This window comes from Erpetoichthys calabaricus, chromosome 2, assembly GCF_900747795.2.
Source record: "Erpetoichthys calabaricus chromosome 2, fErpCal1.3, whole genome shotgun sequence".
In the NCBI taxonomy this organism is placed as follows: domain Eukaryota; kingdom Metazoa; phylum Chordata; class Cladistia; order Polypteriformes; family Polypteridae; genus Erpetoichthys; species Erpetoichthys calabaricus.
Genome location: NC_041395.2, coordinates 327,627,760 through 327,654,387, shown reverse-complemented (window position 1 = coordinate 327,654,387; position 26,628 = coordinate 327,627,760). Strand labels below are relative to the sequence as shown.

Genomic DNA, 26,628 nt, shown 5'->3' with positions numbered 1-26,628 from the left:
ATCCAAAGCAACTTAGAAATCGAGTAAACACCAGTCTGGAGCACTCTTCTGGAACAAGTGTGGCAGGACAGGGGTACAAAAATGATTGTCTATTTAATTTCAAAAGCAGCAGGCAGATGCGATGACATTCAAACATAAAGAATGCTGGCAGTCAGCTCCAGTTTGCTCTCTGGTGGTCATTCTATGCATGTTATCATCCAGTTGACACCCAGAAGACCGCAAGATCACCCCCCCACCCTACCCAGAAGAGGGTGATTTAGGGTTGATTTCACCCTACAGTGTTTGTAGGTTACCAAAGAGAAAAATGTGTACCAAGTTTCATGAAAATCACTCCAGCCTTTCGGATGTGATGTTGGAACCAAGGTTATTATAGTTAACGAAAACTAAAATCAAAACTGAAACTATTATTAAAAAACATTTTTGTAAATTGAAATGAAATAATTAACAAAACCGAAATGAAAAACTAAAATTAAAAGAAACTATTAAAGTAGCTGGAAAGACTAACTGAAATAAAATAATAATTTACTAAAATATTATCAGTTTCCATTTTTGAATGAATATTCTTGCTGTTAGTCTTTAACCCTTGTAAGTTTTCTCTAAAACAGAAAGTCATCCACCACGAGCCGCCCGCATACAGGTGCTGGTCATAAAATTAGAATATCATGACAAAGTTGATTTATTTCAGTAATTCCATTCAAAAAGTGAAACTTGTAGATTAGATTCATTCATTACACACAGACTGATGTATTTCAAATGTTTACTTCTTTTAATTTTGATGATTATAACTGACAAATAATGAAAGTCCCAAATTCAGTATCTCGGAAAATTAGAATATTGTGAAAAGGTTCAATATTGAAGACACCTGGTGCCACACTCTAATAAGCGAATTAACTCAAAAGCCTTTAAATGGTCTCTCAGTCGAGTTCTGTAGGCTACACAATCATGGGGAAGACTGCTGACTTGACAGTTGTCCAAAAGACGACCATTGACACCTTGCACAAGGAGGGCAAGACACAAAAGGTCATTGCTAAAGAGGCTGGCTGTTCACAGAGCTCTGTGTCCAAGCACATTAATAGAGAGGCGAAGGGAAGGACAAGATGTGGTAGAAAAAAGTGTACAAGCAATAGGGATAACCGCACCCTGGAGAGGATTGTGAAACAAAAGCTATTCAAAAATGTGGGGGAGATTCACAAAGAGTGGACTGCAGCTGGAGTCAGTGCTTCAAGAACCACCACACACAGACGTATGCAAGACATGGGTTTCAGCTGTCGCATTCCTTGTGTCAAGCCACTCTTGAACAAGAGACAGCGTCAGAAGCGTCTCGCCTTTGGACTGCTGCTGAGTGGTCCAAAGTTATGTTCTCTGATGAAAGTAAATTTTGCATTTCCTTTGGAAATCAAGGTCCCAGAGTCTGGAGGAAGAGAGGAGAGGCACAGAATCCACGTTGCGTGAGGTCCAGTGTAACGTTTCCACAGTCAGTGATGGTTTGGGGTGCCATGTCATCTGCTGGTGTTGGTCCATTGTGTTTTCTGAGGTCCAAGGTCAACGCAGCCGTTTACCAGGAAGTTTTAGAGCACTTCATGCTTCCTGCTGCTGACAAACTTTATGGAGATGCAGATTTCATTTTCCAACAGGACCTGCACACAGTGCCAAAGCTACCAGTACCTGGTTTAAGGACCATGGTATCCCTGTTGTTGATTGGCCAGCAAACTCGCCTGACCTTAACCCCATAGAAAATCTATGGGGTATTGTGAAGAGGAAGATGCAATACGCCAGACCCAACAATTCAGAAGAGCTGAAGGCCACTATCAGAGCAACATGGGCTCTCATAACACCTGAGCAGTGCCACAGACTGATCGACTCCATGCAGTGCCGGATTAACCAATAGGCACATGTAGCATATGCTACGGGCCCCACAATTTCGGGGGCCCCCAAATGGTGGACACAATATTTCATGAAAAAGTGTAGCATTGAAAAACTGGTCTTTAAAAATATTATCTTTACGTTTTTAAACTGTAAATTTCTTACACAACAAAACTTTAGGGGCCTAACACATAAAATTCACATAAATATTAGAAGATTCTTATTATAATCGAGAGTAAAATAATTATTTAGTCCGGTTTGAACTGTTCAGAATCTAAACTTCAGATGATGCAGACCAAAAGGGCCCCCAAATTTGAAATATGCTACGGGCCCCCAAAGCTCTTAATCCGGCCCTGACTCCATGCCACGCCGCGTTGCTGCAGTAATCCAGGCCAAAGGAGCCCCAACTAAATATTGAGTGCTGTACATGATCATACTTTTCATGTTCATACCTTTCAGTTGGCCAACATTTCTAAAAATCCTTTTTTTTTGCATTGGTCTTAATTGATATTCTAATTTTCCGAGATACTGAATTTGGGTCTTTCATTAGTTGTCAGTTATAATCATCAACATTAAAAGAAATAAACATTTGAAATACATCAGTCTGTGTGTAATGAATTAATCTAATATATAAGTTTCACTTTTTGAATGGAATTACTGAAATAAATCAACTTTGTCATGATATTCTAATTTTATGACCAGATTGGCTCCAGCGGACCCCCGTGACCCTGTGTTCGGATTCAGCGGGTTGGAAAATGGATGGATGGCACCTGTATATTCATCCAGTGAACGGCGGCTGGTGACGGAGTGCGGCTGTTCACACAGCATTTGCGGTGACAGAGGAAGCTGAGTGTAGGAGTGTAAAGAAATAAGTGCGTGAGAAAAAGAAAGCGATTTGCGTGCCGCCTTTCTTTGTGCTTGTTGTATATCAAGATGTATTTCAAACGGCTGAAATCAGAATGTGCTGGTCATCAAAACGTTTACCATATGGACAGAAAAATCACGAGTGAGTAACATTTCAGTTTATTTCTTAGGTGTCTGCTTTTTGTTGACAGCAATTCACCTTCCACTTCGCACAGGAGAAATCATTTTTACTTCCTCATATACGAAGTATAGAGAAAATATAGTAATCATGAAAAAATTCGACCTCGATATTTTAATGAATCTTGACATTATAGACTAACCAGTGTCCAACAATACTGTTTTTTGGAATTGTGTGTGTACGTGCGTGGGTGTATGTATGTAAACACAATAACTCAAACATGCAACTAGATAGATGGATGAAATTCGGCATGTGGTTGTTACCTCACAATTATAGATCTGTATTAACTTTTGGGCAAAATCCATCACCCAGAAGTGGTACTTTACCTGAACACATACTCGATTTTCTTTTTTATTTATACAGCTGCAGAGTCCGATTTATTCAACTTTATTTTTATAATAATTGCTCAATATATTATTAATTTGATTTGTTGTTGATGGTTCCTTAATGTTCATAATATAAAAATATAATCATTGTTTTGTGGTTTACTCCTCAAATATCCAACTCCATATCTGAGTATGCAAGAAAGTCGAGGGGAGAGCACTCCCGGTTTTTGAAAATAAAATGGCACTGATCGAGAGACTGACTAGGTCATCAAACAAGATCAGCATATTGTTGCTGACCAATCACTTTTGCTTTAAAAACATCATTTAACAATGAAGCGATACAAACAAAGGTAGAGAAAAACTAAACATACTAATGTGTTTTTGTATTTATTCCATATTTATTAACTTATCTTTTTTAGTTCATATTCACAACTCAAAATACCTGATATTGTGAAAGTAATTCATTAGCAGAATTATATTTTAAAATATTTGTCTCCCTCTCTCTCAAAATAGGTAGTTGAAATATCATATTCTCTTTGTTCTTAACATCAGCCTTATCATACAGTATTGCATACCAGGGATTTTTCCTGCCTTGCATCCAAACCTGCTGCTGTAGGCTCCAGATTTCCTGCAATCCTACTGTGGATAAACAGGTTTAGATAATGTATATGTTGTTCTTAATCTCAGATGCTGTCTCTGTTGTTTTATGCCTGTCCATACTCCTATTACCTGATCTTTCTCTGCTCATTATGGGTTTACTGTCCTTTATGGTGGTCTATTCAAGACTCGCTGCCCCTAACCTTCACACTACATGCTTGTTGTTCTTTGTTTCCTTCAATACAGCTAGGTGGGGTCTGCACACTCATTCAAGTCTAAGAGCCCTGTTCTTCCTAAGCTCCTGTGATTTTCATGAGAAAATATTTTAAGAAATTATAAAAATGTGTAAAATTGTTCATATTCAGTGTCTACTTTTGATTATGCTCGTTTTTATCAGACAAAAACAAAACCAGATAGTAAACCAGGCAGTGCAGTAAGCTTCCACTAACATTATACTCCTATCCAAATCTGTTAAGTGTACAGTTCTGTCTGATTGTGACACAAAACTAACTCCGTAGGCACTCCATGCCATAATTACTAAAACTAAAACTGAAACTAATATATATACTGTATATAAATAAAATAGAAATGTCTTTGTGAAATAAAAACTAAACTAAAACTAAAAATACACGATGAAGGAAAACTAAAACTAAACTGAATTTCCAAGTAACTTCAGAAAAAATATAGAAATGAAAACTAATGTAAAAAGGCAAAACTATAATAACCTTGGTTGGAACATACATACACATACATAAATTCATTGACTTTTATATACAGGTTACAACGAACTTCTAGGGACCTAAAAAATATTTTGTTGTAATGAAAATTTAATTGTTCTGTATTTCTAGCTATAGTGCTTTCTTTAACTTGCGTCCAGGCATCTGCAATCATTTTAATAGCCTCTTTCGCGTTAATTTTAATTTTCTGCTTTGTACAAGTTATGCTGACGAGAATTTTTCTCATCATTTCCTTGTTATAATACACTGTCAGGGTGCGAATGATGCCCAAATCCAATGGCTTAAGCACTGCTGTGCAATTGGGTGGGAGGAATTCAATGCAAACATTAAATGCGGAAGCATGTTGTGGGCAGCACAGTTATCAATCAGAAGCTGAATCATCCTTTTCTTCTTCTTCATATTACGAGGTTTCTGAACTGTTTTGGGGTCCCCCAATCCCCACCAAAAACGGGAATGTCATGCTGAAGTGCGTCCCAAAGTGTGATTGCTGCATCTGTGTAAGATTGTTTGTCCGTTGCCGGGGCAGGCAACAGCAGGCTCACAGCAGTGCAGTGAGGCGCCACAGAAGCGAATCCTAAAAGATTAGGGTCACGCTATAAGTCCCTGTCTTACACCCCAAAACACTAGGCTGAGTCTCAGTACTTTAGCAAAACCAGCTTTATTCAGCTTAAAACAGGAACAGCAGGGTTATTTATTGTAGCGGGATCTGCCACTCCCCTCTAAACAGACACAGCAGTCAGAAAGGGTTGTGACCAGGTTAGTGGTTAAGTAATCCTGTTACCTGCATTTACAATGTTCCTTGCATCACCCATCAAGACCTTTTCTGTCTGCTTTGGCGGAGAGCCCAGCAGAGCTGTGAGCCTGCTGCTGCCCCAGCAACATATAAACAGCCTTCCACAGACGCGGTGATCACACTTCGGGACGCTCTTCAGCATGTTGTCCAGTTGTGGGAGGTCCCAAAAGAGTTTAGAAACCTCACATTTTCTTGAATGAGTGCCGCATTAATAGGAATGTTTCTTGAACCAGCATCACTTAACCACATAAGAACGGCTTTTTCAACGTCTTCAAATGCAGCAGTTCGCATACATTTGCAACCCGAGATTTTTCTTCTTTTTTTTGCTCGGTCTTTCAAGATAGTTGACAGTGTCGTTGGCGAAATTCTGAATTCACTGGCAACGTCTTTTTTCTTTTTTGCCGCAATCGAGAGCTGCAAAAATTTGATGTTTTTTTTCTAATATGAAATGTTATTGTTTTTTCGTGTCTGCCGTTTCTATAGGAGGGTGACAATGAGTTAAATTCCAATGGATGTTTTTCATATGTTGATGAGCAATAAGTAAAAGGTATCACTGAAAACCACCGAAATCAAAAACAGCAAAAAAACAGTACAAGCAAAGTTCGAAGAATGACATTTTATTTACAATGTTTCTGTTTGGGGATCGTTGAGCACAACTGAGCTGTGACCATAGAACTAACTGCTCTGTGGATGATTCATTCAGGCATTTCAAGGTCTTTTGGGCACTTTGTTGTAATGAAAGTATCTGCTGAATGTACTTTGTAGTAGCAAGATTTCTATAGACTCGTGTCATATGGGGAAACTGTCAGGACCATAAAAATACTTCATTGTAATTGTATATATAACAACAACAACATTTATTTATATAACACATTTTCATACAAATAATGTAGATCAAAGTGCTTTATATGATGAAGAAAGAGAAAAAAAAACAAAATAAATAAGAATAAAAAAATTATTTTTTAATTTTTTGAACCCACCATGAATAATAATGATAATTACAGTAATCCCTCGCTATATCGCGCTTCGCCTTTCGCGGCTTCACTCCATCGCGGATTTTATATGTAAGCATATTTAAATATATATCGCGGATTTTTCGCTGCTCCGCGGGTTTCTGCGGACAATGGGTCTTTTAATTTCTGGTACATGCTTCCTCAGTTGGTTTGCCCAGTTGATTTCATACAAGGGACGCTATTGGCAGATGGCTGAGAAGCTACCCAGCTTACTTTTCTCTTTCTCTTGTGCTGACTTTCTCTGATCCTGACGTGGGGGGATTGAGCAGGGGGGCTGTTTGCACACCTAGACGATACGGACGCTCGTCTAAAAATGCTGAAAGATTATCTTCACGTTGCTATCTTTTGTGCAGACTGAACTGTCATCTCTGTCTTGTCATGGAGCACAGTTTAAACTTTTGAAAAAGAGACAAATGTTTGTTTGCAGTGTTTGAATAACGTTTCTGTCTCTCTACAACCTCCTGTGTTTCTGCGCAAATCTGTGACCCAAGCATGACAATATAAAAATAACCATATAAACATATGGTTTCTACTTCGTGGATTTTCTTATTTCGCGGGTGGCTCTGGAACGCAACCCCCGCGATGGAGGAGGGATTACTGTAATTGAATATACAGAGCATCAGGATTAAACTAAGATGAAGCTATGAGAAAGCCATGTTAAAGTAATGAGTTTTCAGCAGTGTTTTAAAGTGCTCCACCATATTAGCCTAGCAAATTCCTATTGGCAGGCTATTCCAGATTTTAGGTGCATAACAGCAGAAGGCCGCCTCACACTTCTTTTAAGTTTAACTCTTGGAATTCTAAGTAGACACTCATTTGAAGATCTAAGGTTACGATTTGGAATGTAAGGTGTCAGAAATTCTGAAATATAAGATGGAGCGAGATTATTTAAGGCTTTGTAAACTATAAACAGTATTTTAAAGTCAGTTCTGAATGACACAGGTAACCAGTGTAGTGACATCAAAACTGGAGAAATGTGCTCGGATTTTCTTTTCCTAGTTAAGATTCAAGCAGCTGCATTCTGCACTTGTTGCAATCGATTGATGTCTTTTTTTGGGTGGTCCTGAGAAGAGTGCGTTGCAGTAATCTAGGCATCTGAAAACAAAAGCATGAACTAATTTTTCAGCATCTTGCAATGTTATAAAAGGTCTACCTTTTGTTATATTTCTTAAGTGAAAAAATGTGCTCCTAGTAATTTGATTTAATATGTGATTTAAAATTCAGGTCAAAGTCAATAGTTACTCCTAAATTCTTTACCTCCGTCTTGACTTTTAATCCTAATGCATCAAGTTTATTTCTAATAACCTCATTATATCCATTATTGCCAATCACTAAAATTTCAGTTTTCTCTTTATTTAGTTTGAAAAAATTACTACTCATCCATTCAGAAACACAAGTAAGAAATTGTATCCGTGAAGCAAGAGAGTCGGGGTCATCAGGTGCTATTGATAAATACAGTTGTGTGTCATCAGCATAGCTGTGGTATCTCACATTATGCCCCGAGATAATCTGACCTAACGGAAGCATGTAAATCAAAAAGAGCAGTGGACCCAGGATAGAGTCTTGCTGTATATATACTGTAATATATATAATAATATATTTAATAGATAGATATAGATATATATATATATATATATAGAGAGAGAGAGAGAGATATAGATAGATATAGATATAGATATATAGATAAAGACAACATTGATCATTTTTTTTAACGTCAACAGATTTGTTCACTTAGAAACTTTTTATTAACAAACGGTTTATCATTACACTAAAACGCTTAGGCTTCTGTGGAAAAGCATCAGGAAAAAATGTTTGGAGCAGGGGCTCACATGGAATTGTGTTTTGAAACAATGGTCACACACAGCATTGACCAAAAACAATGTGTTTGCTGCCTTTGTGAGGGACGGCCCATGTCTTTACTTGGCCAGGATGACCTCCGAATGGAAGGACCAAGGGTGAGAGTGTGCACAGGGCTTTATCTGCCTCTCCCAGAATGCTAGATGGCAGCCCAGGAGGGTGCCTCAGATTACCACAGGGCAGCATGGGACATGGAGTTCTTCAACTGTAGGGCTGCATGGGTGCTGCAAGGACAGGGGAGCTCTTCTTCAGGGGGTTTCCATCTCACCCCAAAGTGCTTTTGGATCACGTGTACGGAAGACTTGAAGTACTCCTGGGTGTGAGATAAAAGGAGCTGCCTGCCTCAGATGGTCGTGCCAGAGTCAGGTGGAAGATGGTCAAAGCTTACAAGGAGGAGTGGAGGGGCAGTTGTAATAGCTGACCCACTCATCCGGAACAGCAGCTACACCACTAAGACCTGTGGCCTGGCAAACTGAGGGATCATTAGACCAGACAAACCGTATTTCTTCCAAATTCCTTCCCCAATCGATGATTAAACAGGCAAAAGCAAACAGTATGTAAAATAATAAGGTGAATATATATTAATAAAAAGAAATTAAACAAACCCCAAACAATATACTGTATATCTCACTCCTTGACCAGCCCCAACATAACACACAAATCCAAAAGTGAATGGTGCTACGTAATAAAAGGTGCAACAATAAACATACAACACAAACCCTCCCTTGCCCTACACTGAACATGAAACAAATATGACAGAGAGAACACAAAACACACAAGTCCAAAAGATTAAACTTAAGATGATTAATGAGAGTGAACCTTGTCTGGCTGGAAAGTGTTCTACGGTAATTATCACACTGATGAAATGGTTGTTTGCTCCTTCCCTAAGCGAAACAAAACAGTGTTGTCCTTGGTGTATCGGTGTGATCCAGAACTCCAGGGTTTGTGTAGCGATGGTGATGTAGTTAGATGTCTGGCTTCGAAAGTAGCAAGTGAGAAAAGAGTGCAAATTCTGTATCGGCGTTCTTTCTTTGGTCTTTGGTGAAGTGTCCAGGTTGTAACTGTCTCTCTTGTTTTCTTTTGTCCTCTTGTTTATATAGAAACTAGACAAAGAGCCCATTTCGACAACGTAAGAAGAAACGGGCACGAGTGGAATAGTAATAAGTTTAAGCAGCACAAACCTTATATAGGTGTATTGAATTAATGTGTAATTAGGCCTGGAGCGGTAGTCGAAATCGCCTTTCAGGCCTCTAGAGCTTTAATTGAAGTCGCCTTTCTCTTTGAATTTTTGCGGCCGTAAATCCGCCGCCTGCCGCGATGTCGGTCTCGTAAGGTTTTTCGGGCAGCTGCGCAGAAGGCGACTGCGCATTCGGCTTTGGACAGACGTGAGTGAGTGAGGAGAGTGAGTAGACTGGTGAATTATATATAAGATGACCCAGATGAAATCGATGTGTGAACAGGGAAAACTACCTCGAGGAGTCACGGCTCCATAGCGTTCTCCTTCCCCCTTTCTTTACAGGGGGAAAACATTTAAACAGACATGACAGACTATATAAATGGGACAATGCTATAAAAGATGTGACTCAGCACAAAAGACTTTTAAGACCCCCTCCCACTCATGTAGCACTGCTACACAGCGACCAAGAGAGAGAATGGAAAAAAGAGTTATTGTGTGCTACTGTGCTTGTTTTACTTGTGGCTGTGGTGGGAAACACTTGATTCAAAGAGTTTCCCACATTAAAAGACTCTTTGTGTTTTTACCTTGTGTCCGGGCGTGTTTATGTTAGTTGTTTGGGGAGCTGGTGCACCCTCTGGTGTCCACACCTTGCACCCCTCGAGTTCACCAGATCTTAATTTACTCGCTATGCCTTTTTTGGTTCCCGAAAGTAAAACTGAGGCTGATGATTTTTCTACTTTGTGCAAAATCCAGGATAAAAAATCACAGGAGGTATTAGATTAGGTAACAAAAAAGAAGTACAGGAAATGTTAATAGGAATGGAAGAAGCACTGGTACAAGTGGATTGCACCTCAAGAGGAGGATTTTGACGACTAACAATATAGAATTGCTGTAAATTGTATCATGATTTTTTTTTGGGGTCCTCCTTCATATCTACTATATGATAAAGCACTAAGGTCTGTGTGTGGGTTCTGAGCAATCTAAGTGAGAGACAGACAAGGAGGCATAAAGGCCTCGGAGGCACGCTGAGAGTCGCCTTTAAAGACAGAAAGTATAAAAGCAGACAGGAGGCGAGTAAGGAGTCTCAAAATGACAGAGTCTGAGAAGCAGGCTTTACGCGATGGGGCACCAGTCAAGAGAGGCTCAAACACACGTGGATACCACAAAAAAGCACAGAAGGCAAATATTTTCTAATTACTTCTATAAAAAATACCATGGCTTATTGCAAATAAAAAAAATATTTTTCAACTCTATCCTGTAGAATGAAGGCTGGCCAAAGCTGTGCACTCGTTGGGTTTGAACTGCTTGACTGTGGTGTGTTGTGCGGGACCCCCGTCTGGCGATGTTTTTGGTCTTGCACCTCTTGCTGCTCCTTTAACAAAGCATTCTGTTGGGACAACTGTGACTTGATAAATCCATATTTTCTCCTTGTCATGTCACTCTCTCTACAAAAACAATAAAAAACCTTTGTTACTATGTGAGTCGTGACAACTACATCTGGATGTCCCAAACACTTCTAACGTAAGGTGGAAGCGATGCATCCGCACAGTTCCCTTTAGCCATTTATATGGCATATTGTTGAGTGCAAAAAGTAATTAAACAAAGCAAGTGGGGTGCCAGTGCAGCCTCCTGCAGCAAGTCGTTTAATGCAATTGTTAATATTGGATCCCGTCTGTCAGCCGTATCCGCAATTTTATTGCTGCTTTGTGCCTCCGCAAGCTTCTTACACTTCGCCCTCCCCAAATATTACATTTATATGCAAATGGAGGCCGATGTCACCATCAGCATCAGAAACAAAGTGCTGAAAACTACCAAAGAGTAGAGGAAAGTTATCAATAATTGAACCATTTAATATTTTATTCAGCTAGCACCAATATAAGACGCTATATAAGATAAAACAGTATAACATCATAAGTCAGCTTCTCACATCAAATTCAAATATTTAGTAAATGTTCTCAATCAATGAGTTAATTCACCTTCATTTTTAGAGCATCTTCATGAATGAAACCATCATAGACCACCTGACCATGCCGATAATGCGCATCCTCTCAAGTGAAGTTCAGATTAAGAAACTGAAACTTTTTGTAATGACCCAGGGGTTGTGACAGACAGAGAACAGTGACCATGGCAGCAGCTGGCACCTCCAGGGTGGTCTAACTCACTGTTTCCTTTCCTCTGATGTTCTGCATCTCCACTCTGTACTTGATGACTCACCCCACACCTGAGCATACACAGGACAGATACAGACCCCTTCAGAGCGTATTCAGACCCCTTTACTTTTTACACATGTTTCAGCCTTATGCATAAAATCATTTAAATCCCTTTTTTCTCTATTCAAACAACACTTTATACCCCAGGATCATAAAGCAAGAACAGGATTTTAGAAATTTTTTGAAAATGAATTAAATATAATGTCATGTCATTATCTACCCCACATCAGGGTCTCTGCTGGAGCCTTTCCCAGCTAGCATAGGGCGCAAGGCAGGAACAAACCCTGGGCAGGGCGCCAGTTTATCGCAGGGCAAACACATACACACACACACACACACACACACACACACACACACACACATGGGCCAGTTTAGTTTTGCTAATTCACCTAACATGCATGTGTATGGACAGTTGGAGGAAACCCATGCAGACATGGGGGGAACACACAGGTAGGACCTGTGACGCAAACCCTGGCCTCTTTACTGGGCATAATACAAAATACTAGCTGTGTAAAAATACAGTTTTTTTAAATGATCAACTGATTTATTTTGATTTTTTCCTTATTTAGCTTGAGAAAAATACTGTTCATTCATTCAGAAGTATAAGACAGACATTGGATTCCTAAGCGAGTTGCTCCAAAAACATAAATATCAGCATCTCTTATTACATTTGCCCATGAAAAGTCGCTAATGTTGGGCAGTCACATCAGAGAGGAGTCTTAACTCAGTGCTGTGGAGAAGGAAATCTGTTTCCTTTTCTTATCTGCTTTCTGCCATCTGGTATTGAATCCTTCAACTGCTATCTTGTTATTCCAAGTCCATGTGAACCATCTTGTAAAATAACCTTTAACATGGGTGGCACAGGGGTATCACTGCTGCCTTGCAGTAAGGAAACCAGAGTCTGCCTCCCAGGTCCGCCCTGCATGGAGTCTGCTTGGATTTCCTCCGACAATTCAAAGGTCAGGTGGACTGATGTTGCTAAACTGGCTCGTGTGGGTGTGTGTGTGTGTTTGGGGGTGTGCTCACTCTGGGATAGACTGACAGGGGTTCTTCATGCCTTGCACTGTTTGCTTGCTGGGGTAGGCTGCAGCTCCACCGCCCATCCCTGTCCAGCCCCAAGTGACCCTGTGACCCTGCAGATGTTATGATAGAATCCATCCATCCATCCATTTTCCAACCCGCTGAATCCGAACACAGGGTCACGGGGGTCTGCTGGAGCCAATCCCAGCCAACACAGGGCACAAGGCAGGAAACAACCCTGGGCAGGGTGCCAACCCACCGCAGGACACACACAAACACACCCACACACCAAGCACACACTAGGGCCAATTTAGAATCGCCAATCCACCTAACCAGCATGTCTTTGGACTGTGGGAGGAAACCGGAGCACCCGGAGGAAACCCACGCAGACACGGGGAGAACATGCAAACTCCACGCAGGGAGGACCCGGGAAGCGAACCCAGGTCCCCAGATCTCCCAACTGCGAGGCAGCAGCGCTACCCACTGCGCCACCGTGCCGCCCATGATTGAATCCTGTTGTAATTTTTTTTGTTTCTGAACTTTCTGGCATGTGTCTCTCCCTTTTTTGAATTTATTCTAAGTATGATAATTGAAATGTCATAATAACCTTTGCATTAAGTAATTATAGTATTGAATATAGTTTTGTTGTTTAATTGTGTCTTCTCCCAGGAGTATTTTGTTTTTTGTTGGCACTGCATTTTGCAAAGTGATTGTCACTCTTATGGTTCAGCCATGATTATTGCTCTGATGTGTGTGTGTGTGTGATATATATATATATATATATATATATATATATATATATATATAATATACAGTCATATGAAAAAGTTTTGGGACCCCCTCTTAATTCTTTGGATTTTTGTTTATCATTGACAGAGCTTTCAAAGTAGCAACTTCCTTTTAATACTTAATTTTAGTAGTGACATTCAGTTTATTGGATCAACAGCAAATATGCAATATGCATATTAAAATATGCACCATAACAAAATTAGACAGATGCATAAATGTGGGCACCCCAACAGAGATATGACATCAATACTTAGTTGAGCCTCCTTTTGCTAATATAACAGCCTCTAGACGCTGTCCTCCTATAGCCTTTGATGAGTGTCTGGATTCTGGATGGAGGTATTTCTGACCATTCTTCATACAAAATCTCTCCAGTTCTGTTCAATTTGATGGGCAGCCTGCTTCAAATCATCCCATAGATTTTCAATGATATTCAAGTCAGGGGACTGTGACGGCCATTCCAGAACATTGTACTTCTCCCTCTGCATGAATGCCTTTGTAGATTTTGAACTGTGTTTTGGGTCATTGTCTTGTTGGAATATCCAACCCCTGCATAACTTCAACTTTGTGACTGATGCTTGAACATTATCCTGAAGAATTTGTAGATATTTGGTTGAATTCATCCAACCCTCGACTTTAACAAGGGCCCCAGTCCCTGAACTAGCCACACAGCCCCACAGCGTGATGGAACCTCCACCAAATGTGACAGTAGGTAGCAGGTGTTTTTCATGGAATGCGGTGTTCTTCTTCCGCCATGCAAAGCGCTTTTTGTTATGACCAAATAACTCAATTTGTGTCTCATCAGTCCAAAGCACTTTGTTCCAAAATTAATCTGGCTTGTCTAAATGAGCATTTACATACAACAAGTGACTCTGTTTGTGACGTGAGTGCAGAATGGGCTTCTTTCTCATCACCCTGCCATACAGATGTTTTTTGTGCAAATTTTGCTGAATTGTAGAATGATGTACAGATACACCATCTGCAGCAAGATGTTCTTGCAGGTCTTTAAAGGTACTCTGTGTGTTGTCTGTAACCATTCTCACAATCCTGCTCATATGCCGCTCCCGTATTTTTCGTGGCCTGCCAGACCTGTTGGGTTTAACAGCAACTGTGCCTGTGGCCTTCCATTTTCTGATTCCATTCCTTACAGTTGAAACTGACAGTTTAAACCTCTGAGATGGCTTTTTGTAGCCTTCCCCTAAACCATGAGACTGAACAATCTTTGTTTTCAGATCTTTGGAGAGTTGCTTTGAGGATCCCATGCTGTCACTCTTCAGAGGAGAGTCAAAGGGAAGGAAGCACAACTTGCAATTGACCACCTTAAATCCCTTTATATCTCATGATTGGACACACCTGTTTATGAAGATCAAGGCTTAATGAGCTCATCCCACCAATTTGGTGTTGTAAGTAATCAGCATTGAGCAGTGACAGGCATTCAAATCAGCAAAATGACAAGGGGACCCACATTTGTGCACAGCCAGTTTTTCACATTTGATTTAACTTCATACAACTAAATACTGCTTCACTAAAACTCTTTGTTCAGAAAACACCGCAGTACTCAGATGTGCCTAGGAAATGAAAGACATACCACTGTTATCTTTTTTTGTTGAAAGGAGAGTCAATTATTATGCAGGCTGAGAGGGCTTCCCAAACTTTTTCATATGACTGTACATACTGTATATATATTGATGGATGGCTGGTGCCCACACCCGGCCAGGACGCTCCTTCGACACTTGCCATGGGCTACACACTACTTCCCCTGGAACGCTTGGTGGCAGCACCCCTGTGTTGCATAGGGGCCACAGGCATGGGACTTTGGAGCTCAGCCTTGTTGGACTCCGTGGCCACTGCCACAGGGTGCTGCATAGCGTAATGAATCCATGTGGGCTGGAAAGCAGCCACAACTGGAGGTGCAGCCTGAATTAGGTTAATTATCACCTGAAGCACTTCCGGATGGGCTATATAAGGAGCCAGCAGCCAGAACTCTGAGCGCCAGAGACGGGAGGAGGAGGAAAAAGCTGCCTGGGAGGTGTGGAGGAAGAGGAGTGATTTTTGTGATGTTTTTGGGTTTTTCTGTTGTGTGTCTTTTTGAGGACTGTGTTGTGTCTGTGGGTACGAGGAAGGCATATCCCACAGACAAAGAACAAATAAATATTTTTGTTGATTTTCACCTGTGCCTCTGGTGTCAGTCTGTGTCGGGTCGGCGCCAACCAAGCGCTCCTGCCACAATGTATATGTATATGCTCTAAATATCATCGTGTGTTTCGTTGGTTTTGATCTCTAGCTTGTTCTTTCAACTTTAGTTTTTGTCTCATATCTTGAATTCAGTTTCTAGTTGTGATTTCCTAGTTTGCCCCTTTTTTGTGTTTCCACACACATCTCCTGGTTTTGCTCAAAACGTTTACCTGTCAGTTTGCTGTGTGAACAAATGGAAAACAATGAACAATAATGAAAATTGAACATAGAAGCACTTTAATCACAAGCTAGGGGAGGAACTCTGGCTTGTCCATTACACTATCCAAGTTTTTATGGTGAAAAAATAAAACAAAAAGAACTGGCAAGTGTGAATTAGTCAACACAATGCATAGTTACATTTTTGAGGAGGTGCACATCAGGCTACGGGAGCAATGGTGTAGACTCAATGCAGAAATATACTGTAAATCAGCCTTTTGGCTCCCAATATGTCTGGGCAAGACTAGAAGCTTGGCAGCATACCAAGTACAGACGTAGAACACAAAAGGGGCAGTAATAGTTCATTGTTATTGTATTACTTATATTTTTATGAAAATGCCTGACAAATACTGGACAAAGTGTTATTCGCAGCGAATTTGCTGTGTTTGCATTCATTCTTGTTCATCGAATTATTTAGTGATAATTCTGCTGGTTTAGGAGAACTTTTTTTCCAAGTTTCCCCGTAATGTTTTTCGAGCCCAGCCCACTGGTATAATTCTGACAGTTTGCATTAGAGACTCTGTAGGATATAGTTAGTGGTAGAATAGACAAGTAAATAATGCAGGTTCTCAGAATTTTATTTTAATGAAACATATACAGCATAAATAGTTATCTCTTCTTGTCTCTAAATGTGCAGGTCAATCTTTGAATTTCGCATCAGTATAAGAGAAGGGGCCGTTTGCCCAATGCATATATAATTAGCCATGTGGAGATAAAAAGCAAACCTTGAAGGAGCCTGGCTAAAACACAGGAGACTCTATTAATTCAAAATGGATTCAAAAAATAGAACAAGCCAGCGGCTTCAGTCATGACACACCACTTTGAATTTTCTGCCTTTAAAAGACCTACATATTTTTTCTAAGTTTTGAACAACAATTTCAGCATTTCTGCTTTGTTTTGATGAGCTATGTGATTTACACGTCTCTGACTGCATAGTTTCTCCTTTGATATCACAGAGGCACGGTGGTGCAGTGGCTGGCACTGCTGCTGCACAGCTTTGGTCACCTTTTTGGCCACAATAATTGGTCCAATATATTTGGCAGACATTTCCCTAGCCCTTTGAGGCACTTTAAAGATGATTGTACCATTATAATCCAGTCAAATCTAGTTCAGTTGGTCCTTCTCCACTGACTTCAATGCATTTCGACAAGTTTGGCGATATTCATAAACACTTCTGTGATTTCTCTGAACTTGAGGCAAAGCAAAAACCATGGAGTTCATTCATCACTACTGACCAACAAACAGCAATGCAGTATGCACAACTAATCGGCAGCTCTAGTCGGGGTATGCCAGACTACAGTAAACTCTAGACTATTCGGTCTAGAGACCAAAAGGGCATCTCTTATATAATCAGACAGACCATTCTACATCTTCAGTGTCCTGTAGTTAAAAGCATTATCTCCCACCGTCCACAGTTTTGGAACGAATTATGGTCATGATCAGAGGTACCACTGTACTGCACATTGTGGTGGTTGGAGAGGAATGGTGTGTGATTGTTTCCTTGGCTCTCATTAATGCTCTTAAAATCATGCGAGCATCACTTGAATACCACCTAAGCTTTACTGCTGACTATATGTGTCTTTTTCTGACCTCCATAGGCCCTTTTTTTAAATAGATACTTATTTCTAGCAAGATAATGCTCAGTTGCTAGAAGCAGGGTAGTTTGTCGTCATGCCCTTTGAAACCAGAAAATAAAAAGAGCTGACAAAATAAAAAGGAGTCAATTTTTGGTAAATGCTATTATGCCAATCACAAAGACAGCATCATTAAGGAATCAAAGGAAGTTTTTCTTTAGACGCATGAGTGAGGCTCCTCAATACTCTTGAAATGAAAAGATATTGTGAGGTTTCGTCACTCTTTCACAATAGATGCATGCTAACCACTCAGAGATACCCCCAATGTAAAACATTTGTTGCACTAAATCTCTGATACTTCCTGGATGAATAGTGGCCTTATATGCAAGCTGCCCTCTGCTGGCCAGAAACAGAAATGTCCGGTGAGGTCCTGCTTAAGCATCGTTAGGCAGTGTGTCGTTACCTGATGGGTGGCGATTATTTTTATTGCGATAATGGAGTCATGAATGTGACGAAAATGGTGTGAGGCCTCTGTTTTCTCATGATAGGGTCCTAGGGTGACCCTATTCCTCCCCTTAATGCTCTTTATTATGTACAGCTGAACACAGTGCCCCAGATTCCATACTCTTACCACACTGTGGTAAGAGTATTAATGTTTCTTTTATTCATTATGTATATGATGTTCAGCACTTGCCTCTTTCTTTTACATTCTTTAACTCCAGGCTATTAGATGAATACCAGAATAGACAGGTGCAAAAGTCAGACATGTATTCATGAATTGCAGATGACATGACCAAAATGTAAGTAAGAAGAATATAATTATTTGAATAATAATGGTTCATGTTGAACATTCAATATGCTTAGGTTACCAAGTAGCTTCCTCTTTTAATATATTTATTAGTCTTAGTGATGTGGTCCAGCATGGCCCTTGATCTTGCATGCTGTCTGCATAAGAAGCAGAATTGGCCTGTCTGCACGATGGAAAATAGCAGAGAGACCATGCAGCGAGACCATGGCCCTCTACATGAATAAAACAAAGATGTTGTATCTTTCTCTCGGCCCTTAGTTTAAGTCCAGTCTTGTCATCCTTGACATGCCTCCTACAAGACTGGGAGTGAACAGTTCCCAATGACTCAACTCAGGCACATCCAGCCCAGGCTTTCCTTCTGGAAGGTAGAAAGGGTGTCATACAATCAGGTCCATAAGTACTTGGACAGTGACACGATTTTCATAATTGTGGCACTGTACACCACCACAATGGATTTGAAAGGAAGAAACCATATGATTGAAGTGTAGTCTTTCAGCTTTAATTCAAGGGGTTTAAAGTAAACAGGGAAACAGTCTTTTCTAAACAGATCATACAATACTTTTGTTAAAATCCTTGAACTAAAGCAGAAATTGTGCTTCAATTGCACCTTTATTGCTTTACTTCAAATCCATTGTGGTGATGTACAGAGACAAAATTATGAAAATTGTGCCCGTGTCCAAAGACTTACAGACCTGACTGTATATTTTAGCTATTAGACTGTATCCATTTTACCTATCCCTTCCATTCCAGACTATGCTGGCCTGTTAATGGCCTTTCATCTCAGCCCACCTGTATTCCCCCAGGCTAGTTGACCATTCAGTTTCTGAGATTTGTATATTTATACTCATGCACCATCTTACAGCTCCATTTGGATGTATGTCATATTGGCCGTATTTCGGCCATAAAGTGCGGAGGTCATTGTAATTAAGGCTATGTGGGTCTGGTGCTGGATTCTGGTATGTATACTTTTGTGAAAGGGTGCGTCCCGGACACAGACAGACAGACATGTTCCAGTCCATCACCTCACGTTTATTTACACAATTCTAATATATACAAAGTCACTATGTGCACCACACCAAACCCCCCACAGTCTCTCACAGTCCAGGCTCCTCTCTGAGCCGTCTCTCTTTCTCTCTCTTCTCTCTCACGTCACACAGGGACTCTCCTCGCCCCCTCTGCACCGGCCTTGTCCACCTCCTACCCGACTCCAGCCTTCATTGCAGGGCGGCGGCTCCTTAAATAGGTAGCTGGGTGCGGCTCGCAATCAGCCACCTGCCACAGACTGCACACACTTTATATGCCGGTATGGAGTAGTACAGATAGATCTTTGAGTATTGGAATCCAAATTCTTTGTCCTTCTAGGGCAGTTGTCATGTTTTGGCCATCATTTTTCCCTTGACTAGGGTTTAAAGTTGTGGTATTTTTTGTCAGTTTTGAATTATTATTGAATTAAAATATCTAAGAAACCAGAAAATTGATATTCACAAAGACCTGCTCTCTCTGAATGTTAATGAACCACTAAAGGATCTGCTCCTTATCCTCACATATATAGGCCGAGGGTGGGCCTTAGTTGTGATGTCAGGGTGGCCCCACCTCTTTGGTCTCCGCCCACAAAACACAAGAAGAATACATAAATCAGTGTTTCACAATCTGTGGGCCGTGATTACTTTGCAGGTGGGCTGTGACCAACCCCAGAAGAAACCCCACCCCACCTTCACTGCTCCATTTGCGCTTGACTGACAGCAACAGCAGGAGGTAAAGCATTGACAATCGCACTTGATTTATGTAACGCTCTGATAAGCGTGCAAGATCTCCCCACCCTGCTTTGACAATCTTGTTAATTTCTCGTAGGGAGATTCCCCCCCTTTTGGTTGTGCAAAACTCACAGATAGGGGCATCATGTCCGGTTTGTTCATGCTAATTTCAGGCACATTAAGCAATTTGATTGTTGTAAATTTATGGAGGAGGAACCTGCACCTCTCCCCGAATACACTGGCATGTGAAATACTAGGCAGTGATACCACAAAGGTTGTTAAATGCTGACATAGACAATAAATAATAACTAAATAGAACAATTATAAAAAAATTCATACTTTTATTAAATTTTATTTAAAATAATAACTTAAATTCTAAAAAATAATAAAGTTAAATGAACATGAGCCATGGGAACACACCCTGTCTGAAAAACTACATTTACAAGCTGGCAGAATGAAACTGTTAAAGTGACAAGATGCTACAGTTTACATGTTTCTAAGTGTCGCACCTCTTCAGACGTCTCCTAGAATGTCCACACATCCCCAACTTTGAGAACCACTACTTTGGCTGAGTCCTAATAAGCATGAACATCATACCAGGGGTTTTCTGGTGTAGCTGGTCACTACTTCATATGACACTTCAGCATCTGTTATCCTACCCTATCAGGCTCAGTAGAAGAATATAGGGGCTTGGATTGCTGTGGACTCCCACCATAAAGCATCTCAGTTTGAAGATATACACAGTGGTGAAGTGATGGTGGTGGCGGTGAGTTCCAAACCTGCAGTATCTGGCTCAAGAGCGAGCACTTTGAAGTGCAAGCTAAATGAAGAACTCCATCAGTCAGCCGCGCAGAGCCCACGTTTGAACATTGTGAGCAGTGCACTTCCTGGTGATGTCAGTTGATGTGTCGGCAAGTCACTCGCCTCCACCCGTCAACAGTGCAAATCCCATCCTCGTCACCAGTTAATATTTCTGAGGTCACACACCATGAAGCATCTCATTTTGAAAATTTGCACTGTGTTGAACTGCCGGTAGTGAGTCTCAAGCTCGCTGCATCTGGCTCAGAAGCGAATACGTTCAACTTGACCTAAATGGAGTTAGACATGCAGAGGCCATGTCTGAACATTGTAAGTGGTGTGTTACCTGGTGATGTCAGCTGATCTCTCTATGTGTCAAACCCCCACCTTTTACAGGGTTCATTCCAGTCTGCTGCTGAAAGTGAATGACAACAAAATGTGCCACTTGGGATGGGGCAAGCGTGTAGTACTAGGTGGGCCTGCCAGGTGACCACTTAATAAAGCATCTTCAGAGAACTGTGAATCCCAGAGGGGTATTAAGGTTTACTCTGAGAACATCAGGCTGGTGTGGTCAGAGTGTAGAGTGGGCAAAACTCCAGGCATAAGAAGGTTCTCAGGGAGATAGAGGATATATAAATATAAAGAGGCACTAGAGCAATCAAGTGGTGCCATATGGTTTTTAGGTTTAGGGCAGGATGACCAGTGGGCTGATTGTGTTCTTTCCTCTCTTTGCAGTACCCATAATCCCAAGCTACTTGTACACCGCAGAACATGAAGCTTCGTTGACCAAACCTCACACAGAGCGCCCTGACCTCGGGTCTCTGTCTTCTTCAGACGCCTTTTACAGCATTTTCTCGTACTATGACAACTCAACCCTGGTAACCAGCAACACCTCTGCTGAAACAACCCAAAGCCCGGCCAGTTTCCCGTCTAGCACTACTCAGACTGCAGTGATGAACACCACCGATGCTGACTCAGACTGTCCAAAAAAGGACAAGGATCTTGTGAATGAAAATGTGAAAGTTGGCTTGCTGTTTGCTTCAAAGGCCACTGTGCAGCTGATAACAAACCCATTCATCGGGGTGCTGACCAACAGGTACGTCAAGTCTATGGACTTAAATTCACCACTTTCACTTATTCTTGGAGTAATGCTGGTGGGCTCTGGTTATTCAAAGAGAAGGTTGAATAAATCACTGTTTTGCAGTATATAATGTCTTTTGGTTGGATGTGAGAAGTGTTAAATGAAAGTTGCTGGTCTTCATTTTGAAATTTTTAATTTCATTTTGTAAGGTGTGAATTATAAATAAATCTGTCATTTCATTTTAATGTTGCACGCCACTTAAGATCTTTCAAACTGAAGTACATAATAGCGTTAGCTTTGGCCTGCCATCCATGTGAATCTTTTTCTTCTTGGGTGGTATTAGATGAAAGATTGTGTTAAAGACCCAAAATAGGAAATCTCTCCAGCCACGAGTGTGCTTGTCAGTTTGTCAATTTTGTTTGACAGTAAACTCTTCGTATTCCATGACGTGATTGTGTGAGGAAAAAACCTGCTCATCTTATGTTTAGTCCCAGTAAAGGTTTTCCATCAGGTTACATTTGACTTCTGCTTGTTCAGCAGGGCTGGATGCAGGTGTCAGAATGACAATACCAGACAATTGAAAAGGTTTGAGACAGCCACCCGTATAATGTATCCAGGCTGCAAAAGGTTTTGATGTTTACAAGACTGAGTCCAAAACAGAACTGACTTTAGTGTGTCAAGATGGTGGTTTTAAAGGTGCTAGCGGGAAATTGCATCATCATTGACTCCAGACACCGGAAGATTCCCATGGATGGTCTGCAAAAGGTCGAGAGAGAGACAATCGGTGCACCCCGCCGCCCCCGGTCTAGCATGGAACTGCTGTCATTTAGGACCTTCAGCTGTCTCCTAATCACATGTGTGTGACGTCATACCCAAGATGGAGCAATTGCAGGTTAAGGGCCTAATGGAATGGAGTCACTTCAGACATTTACGGGATTCAAACCAGCAACCTTCTGATTGCTGGTGCAGATCCCACCACTCCGCCCAACCCTAGGTGAAGGTGTAGTGATATATGACACTTTCTGTGACTTTTATAAATGTAGGATTATTGATATTTCAGCCTATGATAGAGTATTACCCATATCAGCAGTCTCCTACCTTTATTGCACCATGGACCGGTTTCAGGTAAGAACAATATTCCACAGATCAGCCATCACGCGTGTGTTATAAAGCAAAATAAAGTGATGTATCTTTTAATGCAGGGTGCTTGGTCTCTATGCGGCAAAGCAGTTCTGAAGGCTTCATGGTACATCCGGTCTCCACATATTGTACAGAGCGGGCTTGGAGCTTGTGAATCACCTGTCATGATAAGCCCATAATTTAAGTAGAACTCTTGGTATTTTCTTTGAAATGCAGCTTTCTCTTTCTTGCCAGCCTTCGAGTCTTTTTCTGTCTCATCATTGGGTCACGCCAACTATCTAACAAAAAGAGCCCAGCAGCGTCTTTACTTCCTGCGACGACTGAAGAAGGTGCACCTCCCTAAACCCATACTTACCACCTTCTACAGAGGCACCATAGAGAGCGTCCTGACCAGCTGTATTACAGTCTGGTATGGAAACTGCCATGCCTCCGACCGCAAAGCCCTTCAGAGGATTGTGCGGACTGCTGAGTGCATCATTGGCAGCTCTCTACCCAGCCTGCAGGAGATCTACACCTCACGCTGCCTTCATAAAGCCACTAGCATCATGGCTGGCCCCCACCACCCCTCCCACCAACTGTTTACTCCTCTTCCATCTGGAAGACGACTCTGCAGCATCAGGAGCAGGTCTGCGAGATTGTGCAATAGTTTCTTTCCCCAAGCAGTCCGGCTCCTGAACACCATGCTGCCCTCCTCCACACTGGACTCTTTACTCCACACACTCTCTGGAATAAATAATACTACGTAATACTGTATATGTTTTCTTTTTTAGTTATATATATATGTATATCTTGTGTACTGCACCTTTTTACTCTGGAGGACGATATTTCGTCCCACTATGTACTGTAAGTATATTGTTAGGATGACAATAAAGCTCTACTACTACTACTTTCCATTTTGAAAGAAACTCCGTAGAGCTCTTTGGTTTTTTTTTTTTTGTTTTTCTTTTTTACTTATTTTAGGGTTAGGGTTAGCTTGTAGGTTTGGTTTATTGGGCATCAAAACTGTAACAGAGACAAATGTGGGAGACGGGTACAGACGGAAGTGATGGGGAGATTGTTGAATGACGAGTGGTCACAGTTATTGAAAGTTATCAACAGTTTATTGTACACCATAAACAAATCAACCTGCACACACATTCAAATACTACTTTCTTAACTACAGTAGCTTTTGAGGTACATACACAACAGAACAGGACTCTCAAACTCCAGTCCTGGAGGGCCGCAGTGGCTGCAGGTTTTCATTCTAACCCTTTTCTTAATTAGTGACCAGTTTTTGCTCCTAATTAACTTATTTTGGATTCATTTAATTTGACTTGCTCTTGAAGACTCAAGACCCCTCAATTGTTTCTGTTTCCTTAATTAGCTGCCAAACAATTGTGAGATACAAAATGAACCAAAACATGACCAGCAAACTGCATCCATCATACAGTATCTGAAAACAAAGAAGGATGAAGGTCTCAGGAATACTGATCTGCTCAGGTCCCCAAAACATTTTAACAGCGCTATTAGAAAAGAGAAAATCAACAGTTTCAGAAATGTCTGCTAATGCACAATGGGAGCAGCAACAAGCCAAGGAATTAAAGAACGGGTTTAATTAATGATAAGATTCAGCACCTAAGAAAGCAACTGATTGGAGTGAAATTGGTCGGAGTTTGATGCCGTTACTTCTGTTGGCTGACTCACTTTTCATTTCATTTCTGTTTAAGAAAAGAAATGAAGAAATTCAGGGGAACAAATCTTAAAAAACAAGTCAATTAAAATGAATTCACAAGACGTTAATTAGCAGCAAAAACAGGGCACTGATTGAGAAAAGGGTTAGAATGAAAACCAGCAGCCACTGGGTTCCTCCAGGACCGGAGTTTGGGAACCCTGCAATAGAATATAGTCACTGTTCTACAGAGAATGATCTGATCATTTTTTTAAATAAAACACCCTGCAGAATCTGTTAAAAAGGATATAAAAGTATGTTTTTAATTCTTTCTGTGCAGCCCGGTACCAAGTGATACACGGCCCAGTGGTTGGCAACCACTGTCCTATATAGCATGTTGTTTATAATCTGGTCATTTAAAATGGATTATGAACTGATTCATACAATGGACTCGCAAAGCATTCACACGCCTTCGCTTTCTGCATACTTTATTGTGTTGTAGATTTAATTTCAAATTGATGAATGTGCCATTTTTGCCCATTAATCTACACTCAATAACACATAATGACAAAATAAAAACCTGTTCTCAGAATGGTATTCAGACCCTCCAAATTAGTACCTCCTGTTTGCTTTAATTCTTCTTGAGATGGGTCTACAAATTGACCAGAGTCCACCTGTGGTGGATCAGCTTAGAAAGACACATGGGTACCTGTGTACAGAAGGTCTTACACATTCATATTGCAAGTCAGGATGAAAACCAAGCCATGAAGACTAAGGAAATCTCTGTAGAATCTCTGCCATCAAATTGTGGTGAAGAGTAAATGAGGGCAAAGGTATTCAGATCCTTAATTCATTACTTTGTAGAAGCTTCTAGGGCAGCAGTTTACAGCTTCAAGCCTCTGCAAGCTTTGAAAACCTGGATTTGGACATTCTTCCCGTCAGGTCTTCTCAAGCTCCTTAAAATGCATCTGTAAACTTCCATCCTCGGTCTCTCCACAAATGGTCTAAGGCAGGGGTCTCCAACTCCAAGTCTTGGAGGGCCCCAGTGGCTGCAGGTTTCCATTCTAACCCTTTCCTTAATTAGTGACCTGTTTGTGCTGCTAATTAACTTCTTGTGAATTCATTTTAATTGACTTGTTTTTTAAGATTTGTTCCTCTGAATTGCTTCATTTCTTTTCTTAAATGGCACCCAAACAGAAATGAAATGTGAAGTGAGGGAGCCAACAGAAGACCAACTAAGTCAGGGCCTGAAACTCCAACCAATTTCACTCCAATCATTTGCTTAATTAGGCTCTGATTCTTGTTGTTAATTAAACCCGTTCTTTAATTCCATAACTTGTTGCTGTTGTGCAATGGCAGACATTTCCGAAATTGTTGATTTTCTCTTTTCTAAGAGCACTGCTAAAATGTTTTGGGGACCTGAGCAGATCCACATTACTGAGGCCTTCATCCTTCTTTATTTTCAGATACTGTATGAAGGACACAGTTTGCTGGTCATGTTTTGGTTCATTTTGTAGCTCATTATTGTTTGGTTGGTAATTAAGGAAAAAGAAATAATTAAGGGGTCCGAATCTTCAAGAGCAAGTCAAATAAAATGAATTCAAAAGAAGTTAATTAGGAGCAAAAACAGGTAATTAATTCAGAAAAAGGTTAGAATGAAAACCTGCAGCCACTGGGGGCCCTCCAGGACTGGAGTTGGGGACCCCTGGTCTAAGGGGTTTAGGTCTGGGATCTGGCAGGGCCATTCAAGGACACTTGGGGACTTGTCCTGAAGCCACTCCAGCATTGCCTTGGCTTTATATTTTGGACCACTGTCCTGCTGAAAGGTCAAATGTGATCACAGTCAGAGGTCACATTCACTTTGAGCTGTTCTGTATTTGACCAGTCTCATTGTCTGTATAACTGAGAAGCACCCCATAGCATGCTGCCACCACCATGCTTCACTATAAGGGA

General features: G+C 40.9%; 1 protein-coding gene across 3 annotated transcripts in view; it reads left to right on the top strand.

The window, feature by feature from the left end:
- slc18a2 (solute carrier family 18 member 2) overlaps window positions 1–26,628 on the top strand; it is a 215,651-nt gene that overhangs the window by 77,037 nt on the left and 111,986 nt on the right. For all 3 annotated transcript variants that reach the window (XM_051923482.1, XM_051923480.1, XM_051923481.1), the window contains one exon: window positions 21,542–21,902. In XM_051923482.1, coding sequence (XP_051779442.1) covers window positions 21,542–21,902 — 361 coding nt within the window. The remainder of the gene's footprint in view (window positions 1–21,541; window positions 21,903–26,628) is intronic.